Source organism: Sceloporus undulatus, chromosome 6 (genome assembly GCF_019175285.1).
Source record: "Sceloporus undulatus isolate JIND9_A2432 ecotype Alabama chromosome 6, SceUnd_v1.1, whole genome shotgun sequence".
Taxonomy (NCBI): domain Eukaryota; kingdom Metazoa; phylum Chordata; class Lepidosauria; order Squamata; family Phrynosomatidae; genus Sceloporus; species Sceloporus undulatus.
In genome coordinates this window covers 108,869,254-108,881,626 of record NC_056527.1, presented here as the reverse complement: position 1 = coordinate 108,881,626, position 12,373 = coordinate 108,869,254, and the positions used below count along the sequence as shown (strand labels likewise).

At 40.8% G+C, this 12,373-nt stretch overlaps 1 protein-coding gene across 1 annotated transcript in view; it reads left to right on the top strand.

Annotated features, from left to right (window-relative positions):
- The window catches only part of LOC121932712 (integrin alpha-X-like), a 41,038-nt gene that overhangs the window by 12,216 nt on the left and 16,449 nt on the right, over window positions 1-12,373 (top strand). The window contains exons 6-17 of the mRNA XM_042471627.1: window positions 350-477; window positions 1,992-2,140; window positions 2,236-2,389; window positions 3,410-3,548; window positions 4,847-4,923; window positions 5,813-5,942; window positions 6,043-6,179; window positions 7,349-7,489; window positions 8,503-8,706; window positions 9,517-9,647; window positions 11,007-11,170; window positions 11,693-11,859. Of these exons, the coding sequence (XP_042327561.1) occupies window positions 350-477; window positions 1,992-2,140; window positions 2,236-2,389; window positions 3,410-3,548; window positions 4,847-4,923; window positions 5,813-5,942; window positions 6,043-6,179; window positions 7,349-7,489; window positions 8,503-8,706; window positions 9,517-9,647; window positions 11,007-11,170; window positions 11,693-11,859 (1,721 nt within the window). The remainder of the gene's footprint in view (window positions 1-349; window positions 478-1,991; window positions 2,141-2,235; window positions 2,390-3,409; window positions 3,549-4,846; window positions 4,924-5,812; window positions 5,943-6,042; window positions 6,180-7,348; window positions 7,490-8,502; window positions 8,707-9,516; window positions 9,648-11,006; window positions 11,171-11,692; window positions 11,860-12,373) is intronic.

The window sequence follows — 12,373 nt, the reverse complement described above, 5'->3', positions numbered from 1 at the left end:
ATCTAAAATGTCCCAGAGATCCCCAAAAGAAGCAAAATTACCCCCTTGGTGCAGGGGCTTGGAGAAGTAGCTTTGGCTAACCTCCTGCCAATTTTTAAGTCTCGAAGGGAGAGCCTTAGAGACTCAAAATGGCTTTGAGGACTAAATGTGGCACATAGCTGCGCTTTTCTCACCTATTTGAAGCAAAATTACATCTCTTAGTGGCAGCAGAAGATCATGGGTGTTAAATCTAACAATACAACTGTTAAAGAAGTTTAAAGTCTCCTCATTGAGGTCTAGTAACTTGCTAGATAGAATTGGATTCACGCAAGCTATTTGATCACATTCATCTGGCTTCTTGTCTTCTCAGAGTGTGTCTCCGGTGTGGATGCTGTAATCTTATATGATGACTCCGGAAGCATCTATGATGCTGATTTCAAAATCATGCAAAACTTTTTCCTGAATCTAATGAAATCTGTGCAAAAAAAGGATGTACAGGTGGGAGCACTTAAAAAGTGTCTGTGGGAACACTGCATGTTGATGATGAGTGACTAGCTTGTGGGAGGTGTACGTAGATATATTGTTTTCAGCCAAAAGTAGGCTTTGATCATTGATGTATGTGAATGTGCCCTCAGGTCACCTGCTGATTTATGGCAATCCCATTAATTTCATAGGATTTTCTTAGGCAAGGTATACTCATGAGAGACACCCAAGGTATTGCAGGACATTTTAAACCTCAAAATTTTGATTACATGTAAAACAATATGTTAGCATTTCAGTGATGGACTTAGAATTCATAGAATCATAGTGCTGAAAGAGACCACAAGGGCCATCCATCCAACCCCCTGCCATGCACAATCAAAGCACCCTCGAGAAATGGATGTCCAGCCTCTGTTTAAAGGCCTCCAAAGAAGGAGACTCCACCACACTCTGGGGGAGTGTGTTCCACTGTCAAACAGCTCTTACTGTCAGGAAGTCCCTCCTAGTGTTCAGGTAAAATCACTTTTTCTGTAGCTTGCATCCGTTGTTCCGGATCCTATTCTCTGGGGCAGCAGAAAACAAGCTTGCTCCATCCTTAATATGATATCCCTTCAAATATTTAAACAAGGCTATCATATCACCTCTATTGAATTTTTTTAGCCTGCTCCCTGAACTACAGCATTAGAGCTCTCTGGCAGAGGATTTTAAGTACCATATGAAACCACAAATGACAGATTTCTACACGATGGAGCCATGGCAGATAATGATTATTTAATATGGCTGTGTTGTCTCCAGCATTTCCAGTGTAATATTATTTTAATTGTTAAAAGCCACTTTGAGTTCTATCTAATGCATATGGTCAGCTTGCAATATGGTCAGCATGTGGATTCCATGTACTTACTTGATGCCTTCCAGGCAACTTGCTTCAGGTGTCTGTTTTGTTGCAAAATACACAGACACTGCTGCACCATGATTGTGCTGAATAAGAGCATGCAGGGATGCCTTTGCTTCTACATTCTTTTACTTAGCACATGTGGACTTGTCTGGCAGCCTACTAAATTCCTGTTGCATGTGTGAACTCTCAGGAGCAAGACTGAAATGAGGAAGATATTATATGGGGAGAGTAATTAAATTTACAGTGTGTACTTTTTTCCAGCCTGCTCAGCTGATAAAAGAGATGGGAGGAGGTGCAAAGTGGTCTAGATCAGTGTTAGTTGGTGGTTTGTGGACATGTGTTGGTCCATGAACCATTGGCTGCTCAAAGTTTCCAGGAAAGAAAGAAAGAGAGAGTTGTAGCTAACTAGTACTTGTCTCTGGCATATCAGAGGGGGGAATTGCTGCTCCCCCACATCAGATAGCCTGAGATGCATTAGGCTAGATGGAGTGTGACAGTTACCTTTAATGAATAAATAAAAGATTTGATGAAGAATACTGATAGTGCCATTGTGGATCTGTATTCTTCACTGTAATGTGTAAGATGTGTATGTAATTTATAGTCGAGTCATTAATTTTTCTTTTCCTCCTCCACCCAGTTTGCTGCAGTCCAGTTCTCTACTGAACCCCACACTGTTTTTGATTTTGCTAAGTATAACACAAGTGAAGGCCAGATTGAGAATGATATCCGTAGTTTCCAACGTATCAAGGGAAATACCTTCACCCCCACTGCCATCCGCTTTGTAGTGTGAGTAGTATCAAGGAGATGGGGGTCTGGGATGGGGTCCCTTTTATCTCCTGCTCACTTAGACCTGACCCAGATGTTTGTTAACTTTCTTGCAGGAATAAGGTCTTTATCCCTCAGCGTGGCATGAGGCCTCACAGCAAGAAAGTCCTCATTGTTCTGACCGATGGCCAATCCAATGACAATACGAACACATTTGCAATAGCAAAGGAAGATGCTGATAAAAAAGGCATCATCCGCTATGCCATTGGGGTATGGCTGAAGGGTGGTATGGTGGCAGTGTTTCTGGAAATTATTGTCTTGTATGATTTTATCTGTATACTCTATTTGTACTCCAACTTTTCCAAAAGCTGGGAAGCTTGCAAGATAAAATGCAAGTAGAGCTATTCCTCCACATTTGCTGAGGTTAGAGGTTAAGGAACCCCATAAATGTGGTGCAAATAAAAAAAAGTTATTCTTTTAACCTAAGGGAACAGCTCTGTAGGAATCTCCAGGTCCTCTAGTGTAACTTTATGATCAACATTTGCCAGAAGTAGATCATAGAATCATCCTGGAGGAACCAGAAAAGCTTAGAGAAGTGTTTAGGAACTTGTAGGTTCTCCAGCACAACTCGAAGCTCAGCTTTTGACAGTTGAGCTGAAGGACTTAGAGATTTCTAGAGAGAACGTATTAATCAAATTTGCAAATAATCAAATCCACAAAAAGTCAAAACCACAAATGTGGACGGCCAATTGTAAAAACACAGATAGATAAATCGTTAAAACATTTAATAGCATGAAATTATCTATGGAATTTATATCATTAAGGCATGCATTTAAAAGCAAAATAATACAGCAAACTAAGGAAGGCACTATTTTTGTAGAAATAGTCAGTTCCCCCAAAGACAGTTGGAATGAAATGGGCTTCATCTGTTGACAAAATGACAGAAGGAAGAGACAAGTATAATCTCTTTAGGAAAAAAGTTCCAGAGCCTATGAGCAGCCACCAAGAAGTCCCTATCTAGTGTTCCCACCAAATGGTCTTGGGAGGGTGGCAGGATTGATGAAATCACCTTCCCTGAAGATTCAAAGATACAGGTTGGTAGGGAAAATTGTTCAGACTGTGATGGGGTTTTGGATTGCAACAGGTGTGGAAATCATATGGCTTTCTGGATGTTGTTGGAATGCAGCTCCCAGTATCCTTCACCACTGACTGTGGTTCCTGGGTTCTTCTGGAAGGGCTAGTAGAAATTTCTTAACTCATCCCAGCAAATCTCTATCTTGTGTGTTTCAGGTAGGGAAGGAGTTTCTTAGAAATCAAGATGAACTGCGCAACATTGCCTCCTCAGCCAAAAATGTTTTCTATGTAAAGGGTTTCAACGCCCTTTCGAGTCTTCAAAAAGAGCTGCAAAATAAGATTTTTGGCATTGAAGGTTTGATCCTTTTTTGATTACTCCCCCCCCCCCCCTTTAAAAATAACTTCTGGAGAAAAAAAACCCCACCCTAGATTTTCATGCTGACTTGAACAAAACAAAACAAATCTAAAACAATAAAACGTATCAAAGTTTGAAAAATGAAACAGTTTTTCCTCTAAACCTCTATTAATTTAAAGCATTTTTTAAAAGTTATATTTATTTTATTTTAGTAAGTTAAAAAAAGGAAAAAAATGAAACAGCTATTTACATGATTTTCACGATTATACATTATCTCATATATAATCCTACAAAAGTTTTCTTAACAATCAATTACTTCCTTAGCCCATAATTCTAATTTGTGATTTATACATCCTGAAATTGAATAGTGAAGATAAAGTATAGCACACTCCCAATACCCATTAAAAGACCGTTCTGCAATAGCCAGTTGACTACTGAAGGCCTATCTGAACAAACAGGTCTTTGTCCATTGGTAGAAAGAAAGGACAGAGAGGGCCTAACCTCTCAGGGGATGGAAGTCCATCATCTGACCAGGAGCAGCTATGGAGAAGGTCCTCTCCTATGTTCTCACCAAACATGCCTGTGATGGTGATGGGACTGAGGAAGTTTTCTCCTGAGGATCTCAAATCCCAAGCAGGTTCATTTGAACTGCATCTGCACTGCAGAAATAATCCATTTTGATACCATTTTAACTGTGATGGCTTAATGCTAGCGAAATCTGAAAATTGTAGTTTTTTGAGATATTTAGCCTTCTTTGTCAGAGAGTTCTGGTGTCACAACAAACTACAATTCCTAGGATTCCATAGCATTGAGCCATGTCAATTAAAGGGGTGTCAAACTGGATTATTTCTGCATTGCAGATATAGAGTTATAGGGCACATGGGCCTTTAGTGCAAGGATGGATAGATTTCCCAGCAATGATGAGAGGATGTTCTCATGTGGTTTGCTCCTTCTCCTCACTGACATATGAAGATGTCCTCCCTGCACTGCTGAAAATGAATAGGACCAATGTGATCAACAACTTTTTTTTTGGCCCTGAAGGGAATGGCACACTTCCATAAGGTCCTCTGATGCTCATCACAGAATCAAACTCTACCCAGGAGTAACAACTGCAAGGGGATCACTTGCATGGGGCTGGGTGGGTATTGAATTTTCTTAAAAGCCTAATAATTCTGTGATTCGTTCACCAAGATAGAAGTGCCATGGGCTAGGAGCATTTTGCCCATTTATTATGCTCTAACACGATGTTTTCAGAAAACCCAAATAGTGATGCCATCTTCCTTTTGTTCTCTGAAAAGGAACCTTTGAAAATTCATCTAGCAGCTCATTTCAGCAAGAATTTTCACAAGGTGGATTCAGCACCCTTTTCACTGCAGTGAGTAGAAAAACCTTGTTGCTGTTGTTGTGTGTCTTTAAGTTGTTGCTGACTTATGGTGACCCTAAGGCAAATCTACCACAGGTTTTTCTGGGGCTGTGATACTGGGTTTTCCAGTGGGTTTCCAAAGCCGAGCAGTAGTAGTCTACAAAATGATTTTCCCCAAGCCATATTTTGCCAGTATGACTCTACAGCACAGTTGTTCTCACTTGTGATACTGTGCCATTTCATTTGTATGTTATTATTCTACAGGTGGGAATGGAATAGGCCATTTGCAAGATTAAGTAGTAAAAAGAATTCTATTTTTTCTTTTAGGAAGCCGTTTTTTAAAAAAGAAATCATAACAATGTGTTTAAATGAAATAATAAAAATTAAATGATTTCACAAAGAATGCCTTTTAAAAAAAGCCTAAAAACTGCATGATTTCATGTAAAAAGCCATGCTATTTTGTTGCACAAAATTTAACAAAGCTCTCACCCTTGGCTTTAGTATGGTTTGGTTAAGTAGGCTGAGAGGTTCTGACAGGTGTAATGCAGGGGGGAAATGTTTCCAAGCTTTGGCCAAAGGTTTAATATCCTTGGCCCAAAACACACTGCAGAAATAATCTAGTCTGAGATCATTTTAATTGCCCTGGTGTAGTGCTAGGGAATTCTGGGAACTATACTTTATTGTGGTACCAGAGATCCCTCACAGAGAAGGCTAACTGTCTCACAAAACTACAGTTCCCAGAATTCCCTAGCACTAAGCTAGGGTAGTTAAAGTGGTTTCAAACTAGATTATTTCTGCAGTGTGTTTTGGACCCTTGCCTTAAGGGAAAGGAGAAGACATGTGTGGTGTCCATCTGTTCTCATACCCCTACCCCTTTTCACTTTGCTTTCCTCCTATCCAGGAACACGTAGTATCTGGCACCGTTGGTTCTTATGAATGGTCTGGGGGTCTGGAGGTAGAGTTCTTGGGAAACCCTCCTCAAACCAGTTTCCTGAATGGGTCTGATAGTGGCTTCGAGTTCTCATATCTGGGTGAGTGTAGCTAGCAAGCAGCCCATTCTCTCCATCACATGCCTGGAACCAGTTATCCAAATCTGACAGCCATAACCTTCTTCTTCCTGGTTTCCAATAGGTTATTCGATGGCTCTAGCTCATCGTGGCCAAAGAACGTTTTATGTAGTTGGGGCACCACGATATCAGCACATCGGGAAGGTTGTCCTCTTTGAAAAACAGAGCAGGACATTAATGGAGAGCATCAGAGGCAAACAGGTGAGGGAAGAAACTGGAATGAACTTCAGTCTTTCAATCACCTCTTATTTGGCTGGAAGTTCCACTTTAAAATAAAGGCAAAGATGTAAAATATTTTCAGGAAATATAGAAATAATCTAGGCCTAGTTGAGATCTTGAGATTGGAGTTTATCACACGGAGATCGGGAGCTTATCCTGTGAATGCCCTGGAAATATCGCGTAATTATGCTAATTGATTTCACATGACGTCGCACAAAACCCGCCATTAAAGTGGTCACAAAGAAGCATTAATGCACATCTTTTTACTTCTGGGATTTCAGCGACAATGCATTTCTTATATCACTTCATTAATGTAAGTGTGTGTGATAATCATTCACGCAGTTACTCACAATTTTCGCTTTATTTGCGGGATGCTTTAAATTAATCTCTCTTTAATGCTGAAATTGTCCCCAGTGTGATAAACTCCAATGTTTTAATGTGAAGACGAAGGCTTTCATGGTCGGCATCCATAGTTTTTTGTAGGTTTTTGGGCTATGTAGCCATGTTCTAGAACAGTGCTCTTCTAGAGCTCCTCTAGAAGCTCTTCTAGAACATGGCCATATAGCCCGAAAAACCCACAAAAAACTATCCAATGTTTTACTTCAGACATGCAGAAGAAGCAGCAAGACTTGTCATCAAAGAAATTGATTGATCCTCTGTTGCTTCACTTTTTCAGCTGTTTTTAAAACGTCCCAGTTTCTTCTTTCTCTTTGCACTTTCTCCCTTTGTCCTCAGCTTACTTCAAATGCTGCAAACTGAGTGCAAAGCGCAAAGTGCTAAACAAGAACACCTCAGCAGTGGGGAGAGAAGAGCAAGGAGCAAATCTTGCTCTTTGGTTTAGGCAAAAGCAAACCGCTGCAGGCCCTCCTAGTTTATATGCTCTTCCTCATTAATAACCTTTGCCATCATGACCACACTCTGATGTTGCTTGGCCAAACATGGTCCCAATTTTCATCTGCAAAATTTTGGAGGATGTGCTTTCTTATATTCCTAATACTGAAACATATCTCCCCCCAGTAAAATCAAACAGAAGTCTTGCTAGTTTTGTCATGAATTAAGATCTGTCATTTAGTTGGTCTTAATTTCTCCTAATCTTTGTAACCTCCACCCCCTCACATTATAGTCAGTAGTGTGTTTCCGTCTCTTTTCAGATTGGTTCTTATTATGGTGCTGAGCTTTCTGCTGTGGACTTAAATGGAAATGGAGATACTGACCTCATTCTAATCGGGGCTCCATTTTACTACAATGGCACACAAGGAGGCCTTGTTGAGGTCTGCAGTTTAAGCAACATGGTGAGCAAAACCATTGGAATCTTCAGAATCTTGGGTGGCAAAGAGGAGGGCAAGAATGGGAAAAACCTGTTTGCATTTGGTAAAAGAGATATTTGTCTGCACCCATTTATCCCTTTCAAGAAAAATTCAAAGCAGCCTTCCCAGTCCTGGTAATTTTCAGGCACGTTGTACTGCAACCCCTATCATTCCCAGACATGGGCAATTGTCCTACTGGTTTAGGATGATGAGATCTAAAGTTCAACACATCTGAAGGTGGCTGTAAAAAGCTGGATTAAAGGCTATTTTTTTATTTTCCTCCTGTGTCTGACTTCCTCTTCTGCTTTTCCTTGTTGTTTTGTGTTTTTACTAGCACCAAACTAGATGTGAAGTTAAATTGTGCAAAAGCAGTACCTTTAAAAATTTAAATAGGTACACAGGATGGATGAAAATAGAAGCAGAGGACCACTGGAGAAGGGGCGACATTTTATCTGTGGCAGTGGTCCTGAAGAAAATCAGGCCCCTCCATCTGCATAAACCAGTCCATATCCTCAAACTGTCCTGATTTGACAGGGACAGCCCCAGTTAATCCTTTGTCATCCCACTTTTTCAGATGCTTTTAAAATGTCCTAGTCTCTCTCTCCTCCTCCCACTTCATCCTTTGTTCTCAGCTTATTTCAATTGCTGCAAACTTAGTTAAAAGTGGGAAAGTTCCTAGTTTTAAAAAATCTTTGGTAGAGCTTTAGTGCAGATCTAGAAAAATCACTACAAACAGCCTCCTAAAAAGAATGGAACAAATGGACACAGACCAGCGAACAACCAGCAAAACCTGAGAAGCTATGCTGTGGGAAGTGTGTGTGTTTTTAAATGACTGTATTAAAATTCTGTTTTACCTGTGGCTTCTCATTATAACTATTTATTGTTTATATTGTCTGCATTGGTGCCCATCATGTTACTGCTGACTATGTGAGCTGCCTTGACATATATAATAAGGCAAGGTGTACATATTTCACATAAATTAATATCTCTCATTCCAGGGTCAACTTAGTCACCTCCAGACCCTTCGCGGCATTCCTGACAATGGACTAGGCAAGTTTGGGGCAGCGCTCTCCTCATTAGGGGATGTGAATGGGGATGGTCTGGCTGATGTGGTGATAGGTGCCCCCATGGAGGATGAAGACCATGGCGCCATTTACATCTTCCTGGGAGAAGTGGACAGACTCAGGGATGTGCACAGCCAGGTGAGCCTGAGAGTCAAAGCAGGTGAAATGCAGAGCATTCTAAGCAAGGCAGTGATGTTCGGTGGTTAAAGGGATGGCCTTGGGTCTAGGCTAGTTTTCTTCAAGTCAGTGCCCTCTAGATATATTCTGGGCCAGGCTGAGTGGCTAGGAATAGTGAGAGTTATAGTCCAAGGTATTTAGAAGGCTTCAGGGTGAGGAAAGCTGGCCTATGATATCCAGATTCAGACATTCCAACTGTAGTTTGGCCACTTTTGCTGCCTTAGAGCTGCCACTGTACACTGATGTAATAGAAATAGTATGAAACCTTACCTCACAGGGTTGTTGGGAAACAAATGCAATCCAGGCAGTAACATACTTTCTCCATGAAGTGACTTCATTACCATTCCAACCCCTATTCTTAAAATGCAGTGAGAAAATAATCACATGACAACCATAAAAGATTTGCATTAAGTGGCTGCTTGTACTAGAGGAGACAATGGATGTATCCACATTGCAAAATTAAAGCGGTTCGACACCACTTTAACTGCTATAACTCTAGCCTACAGAATCCTGGGGTTTTCCATTTGACTGGGCATTCACCTTGGTCTGTCAGAGAGCTCTGGTGCATGGTCATATCTTAAATTTATGTAGGTATAATCAGTTAACCAATTAATGGATTAAAACTCATCTAATCAGTTGGCTATGATTTCCTTCATAAAAGTTTCTTCCCTGGAAGAAATACAGGAAAAATAATCAAGCTGAAGATGCTTCCAATCAGCTGCTGTTGTAACCAACCTTCCTTTTCTCTTTCTCTCCTCCTCCATCATATAGCGTATTTCTGCCTCTTCTTTCTCAACCATGCTCCACTTTTTTGGACAGTCCATCCAGGGAAAGTTGGATCTAAGTGGGGATGAACTGACTGACTTAGCTGTTGGAGCACTAGGAACTGCAGTGATACTTCGGTAGGCATGGGTGATGTGGTGATGGAACTGACTTGAGGGCAAGAAGAAAGGAACTAGACTTCTTGAGATTGGAAATGTATCACATTTCCCACCAAGTTGACCCTCGATTTGACAGGGAAAGTACCAAAGCTAAGTAGTACTCTGTCATCCCACTTTTTCAGCTGATTTTAAAACATCCTATCAGTTTTTCTCTTCTCCTTCCACTTCCTCCTTTATCCTCATGAAAACTGAGTTCAAAGTGCAAAAGTAGTTGTGACTCCATTAACTCAGCAGTGGGGAGAGGAGAAGAGAGAAGGGATGGAATCTTGCCCATCCCTGTAGACTTAATCAAAACCAAACTGCTGCAGCCTCTCATAACTTGTGTATTCTTCCAAACTGAAGACTTATGCCATTTTGATCATACCCTGAGGCTGTCTGGCCGCACATGTCCCAGTTTTCATCCGTGATTTTGAGGTGTGTGCATTGCTACAGGGTTATTCAAATACTAATGCCCAAATGAGATGAAAGAACACCACGTAAGCCTGTTGTATGAATGATGGAGAAGTATCCAGAACTTGAGAATGTTATTTTGGGGGAGCATTAACTCAATGAATCCCACAGCTATAATGCCCATTACTCATCCTAGTAGGTGGATTCTGAGTAGTAATCCAAAAAGTAACATTTCTTGAGTGGCCACCTGTATTATCCTGGTATGGTTTGTCATGGGTGCAACATTAAGAATGAGGCTGACATACAAGGGGCATCATCAGCAAGCTGATGAGACAATCGTTACCCCCTTCTATCAGCTGTGATGCTGTCTCATTGTGGTAGAGAAACTGGAGGTGCAGTAGGCTCTTGACACATGAACCTGCAAAGAGCAAATTGATATGTTCTATCAAGATCTAGGCATATTTTGAATTACATTTCTCCTAAAATGGAGTCAGCATAGCCAGGGGACAGAGATTATCGGAGTTGTAGTCCAAAAGATCTGATGGGCCCCAGTTGCTAATCCCTGAATGGTGTCTGTTTTTATGGAACTAAAGGGGAAGTGGGATAAATATCAGGCACAAATATGTGGGAACCCTGAAGACAGCAACTCTTCCCAGAGCTTGGAAAAGTGGTCTTTTGGGATTTCCAGAATCTCCCAATCATTATGACCATTACAACTGCTAGCATGTCCAAAACCAGCATGAGTATTCTGGGAGTTGTACTTGAAAAGGTAACTTTTCCAAGTGCTATCTCAGCAAATTACTGTGGTTGATTCAACTCATTTGGGCCAGGTTAGTAAACAGACTGCAGTTCTCCACTGGAAACATTGGGCAGGGACTTTGGACAGGTGCTAGTTGAGAAAGGTAATCTCTTCTGTCTCCTGCCCTCCAGATCCAGACCTGTTTTCACTGTCATCTCTTCTCTGAGTTTCTCTCCTTCCCCGATCTCGCTGGATCACCCTAACTGTGGAAGTGGGAAAGATTTGGGTGTTGGCCTGCATGGCAATCTCAGTCTTTGCTTCACCCTGAAACCCATCAGCACAAAATGGAGCAGTGGTAAGAACCTGGTGTTCTTGTTATTTGCCATCAAGTCCACCCAACTACCCCAAACATTATTTGCCTAGTTCTTTTGTGAATATTCTGTATACAATCTTTTTTCATTGTTCCCACTTAAGCTTTTGTTTCACTTCCTCATTTTTCCTTAAAACTCTTATTTACCTCCTCTGCTGTTGTTTCTTATTTTTGCATTATTTCCCCCTTCATTTTCCCCACTATTTCCTTCAGCTAAATGATTGAAAGAACTATTTTTAGAGTGAAATTGTAAGATGACTGGGTTGTTAAAAATAGAATAACATCCAATACTAATGCTAGTATTACTCATTTTATTCTTAATTTTAAATTATGTTTCATTTCAAGAATTTCCTCTGACTTGCTAATTTTCTCAGTGATTCCTACACTGATTCATACCCTACTCATATGTTAACCTGTTGGAGTGACTTGTGGGTTCCCTCAATGACTTTCCCTCATTCACATTTGTCCTGCTCTGTTAATTTTTTCTTTTTTTTCTTTTCCTACTAGGTACTTTGAGGGCTACCATCAAGTTTACTCTCCAGTCTGACGCAGCCCGGTCTGGTGGTGCCCAATCTCTGCCAAGACTTATGTTTGAGAACGAGAGGTCTAGCATCTCAGAAATCATCCGTGTTGGAATGATGACAATGTGTGTCAAAAAGACCCTCCAAGCTCTGGTAGGGATGAATATGCTACTGGGAATCTTGGGAACTGACATTCTTTTACATGTTGGTGCCTGGGGATAGTTATGTAAGGAATCTCCCATACTCTTCAACTATCACTATTTGACAGGGATGGTCCCGATTAATCATTAATTGCCCCACTTTTTCATCTGCTTTTAAAATGTCCTAATTTCTTTCTCTTCCTCCCACTCTCCACCTTTGTCCTCAGCTTACTTCAGTTGCTTCAAAATGCAAAATACAACAACTCAATGGCAGGGAGAAAAGAGGAAAATACAGAATCTTGTTCTTCCCAGTCATTTTAGGCAAAAACAAACTGCTACAGCCTCTCTTACTTTGTGTGTTCTTGATTTGAAACCTTTGTCATCTTGGCCACACTCTGATGTTGCTTGGCCACACATGTCCCAGTTTTCATCTGCAAAATGTTGGCGAGTATGGTCCCAAATTCTATCTCTTCTACAGAATTCTGAACCCATCACTACCAAACAATTTCTAAGAATCTTTGCAGGAA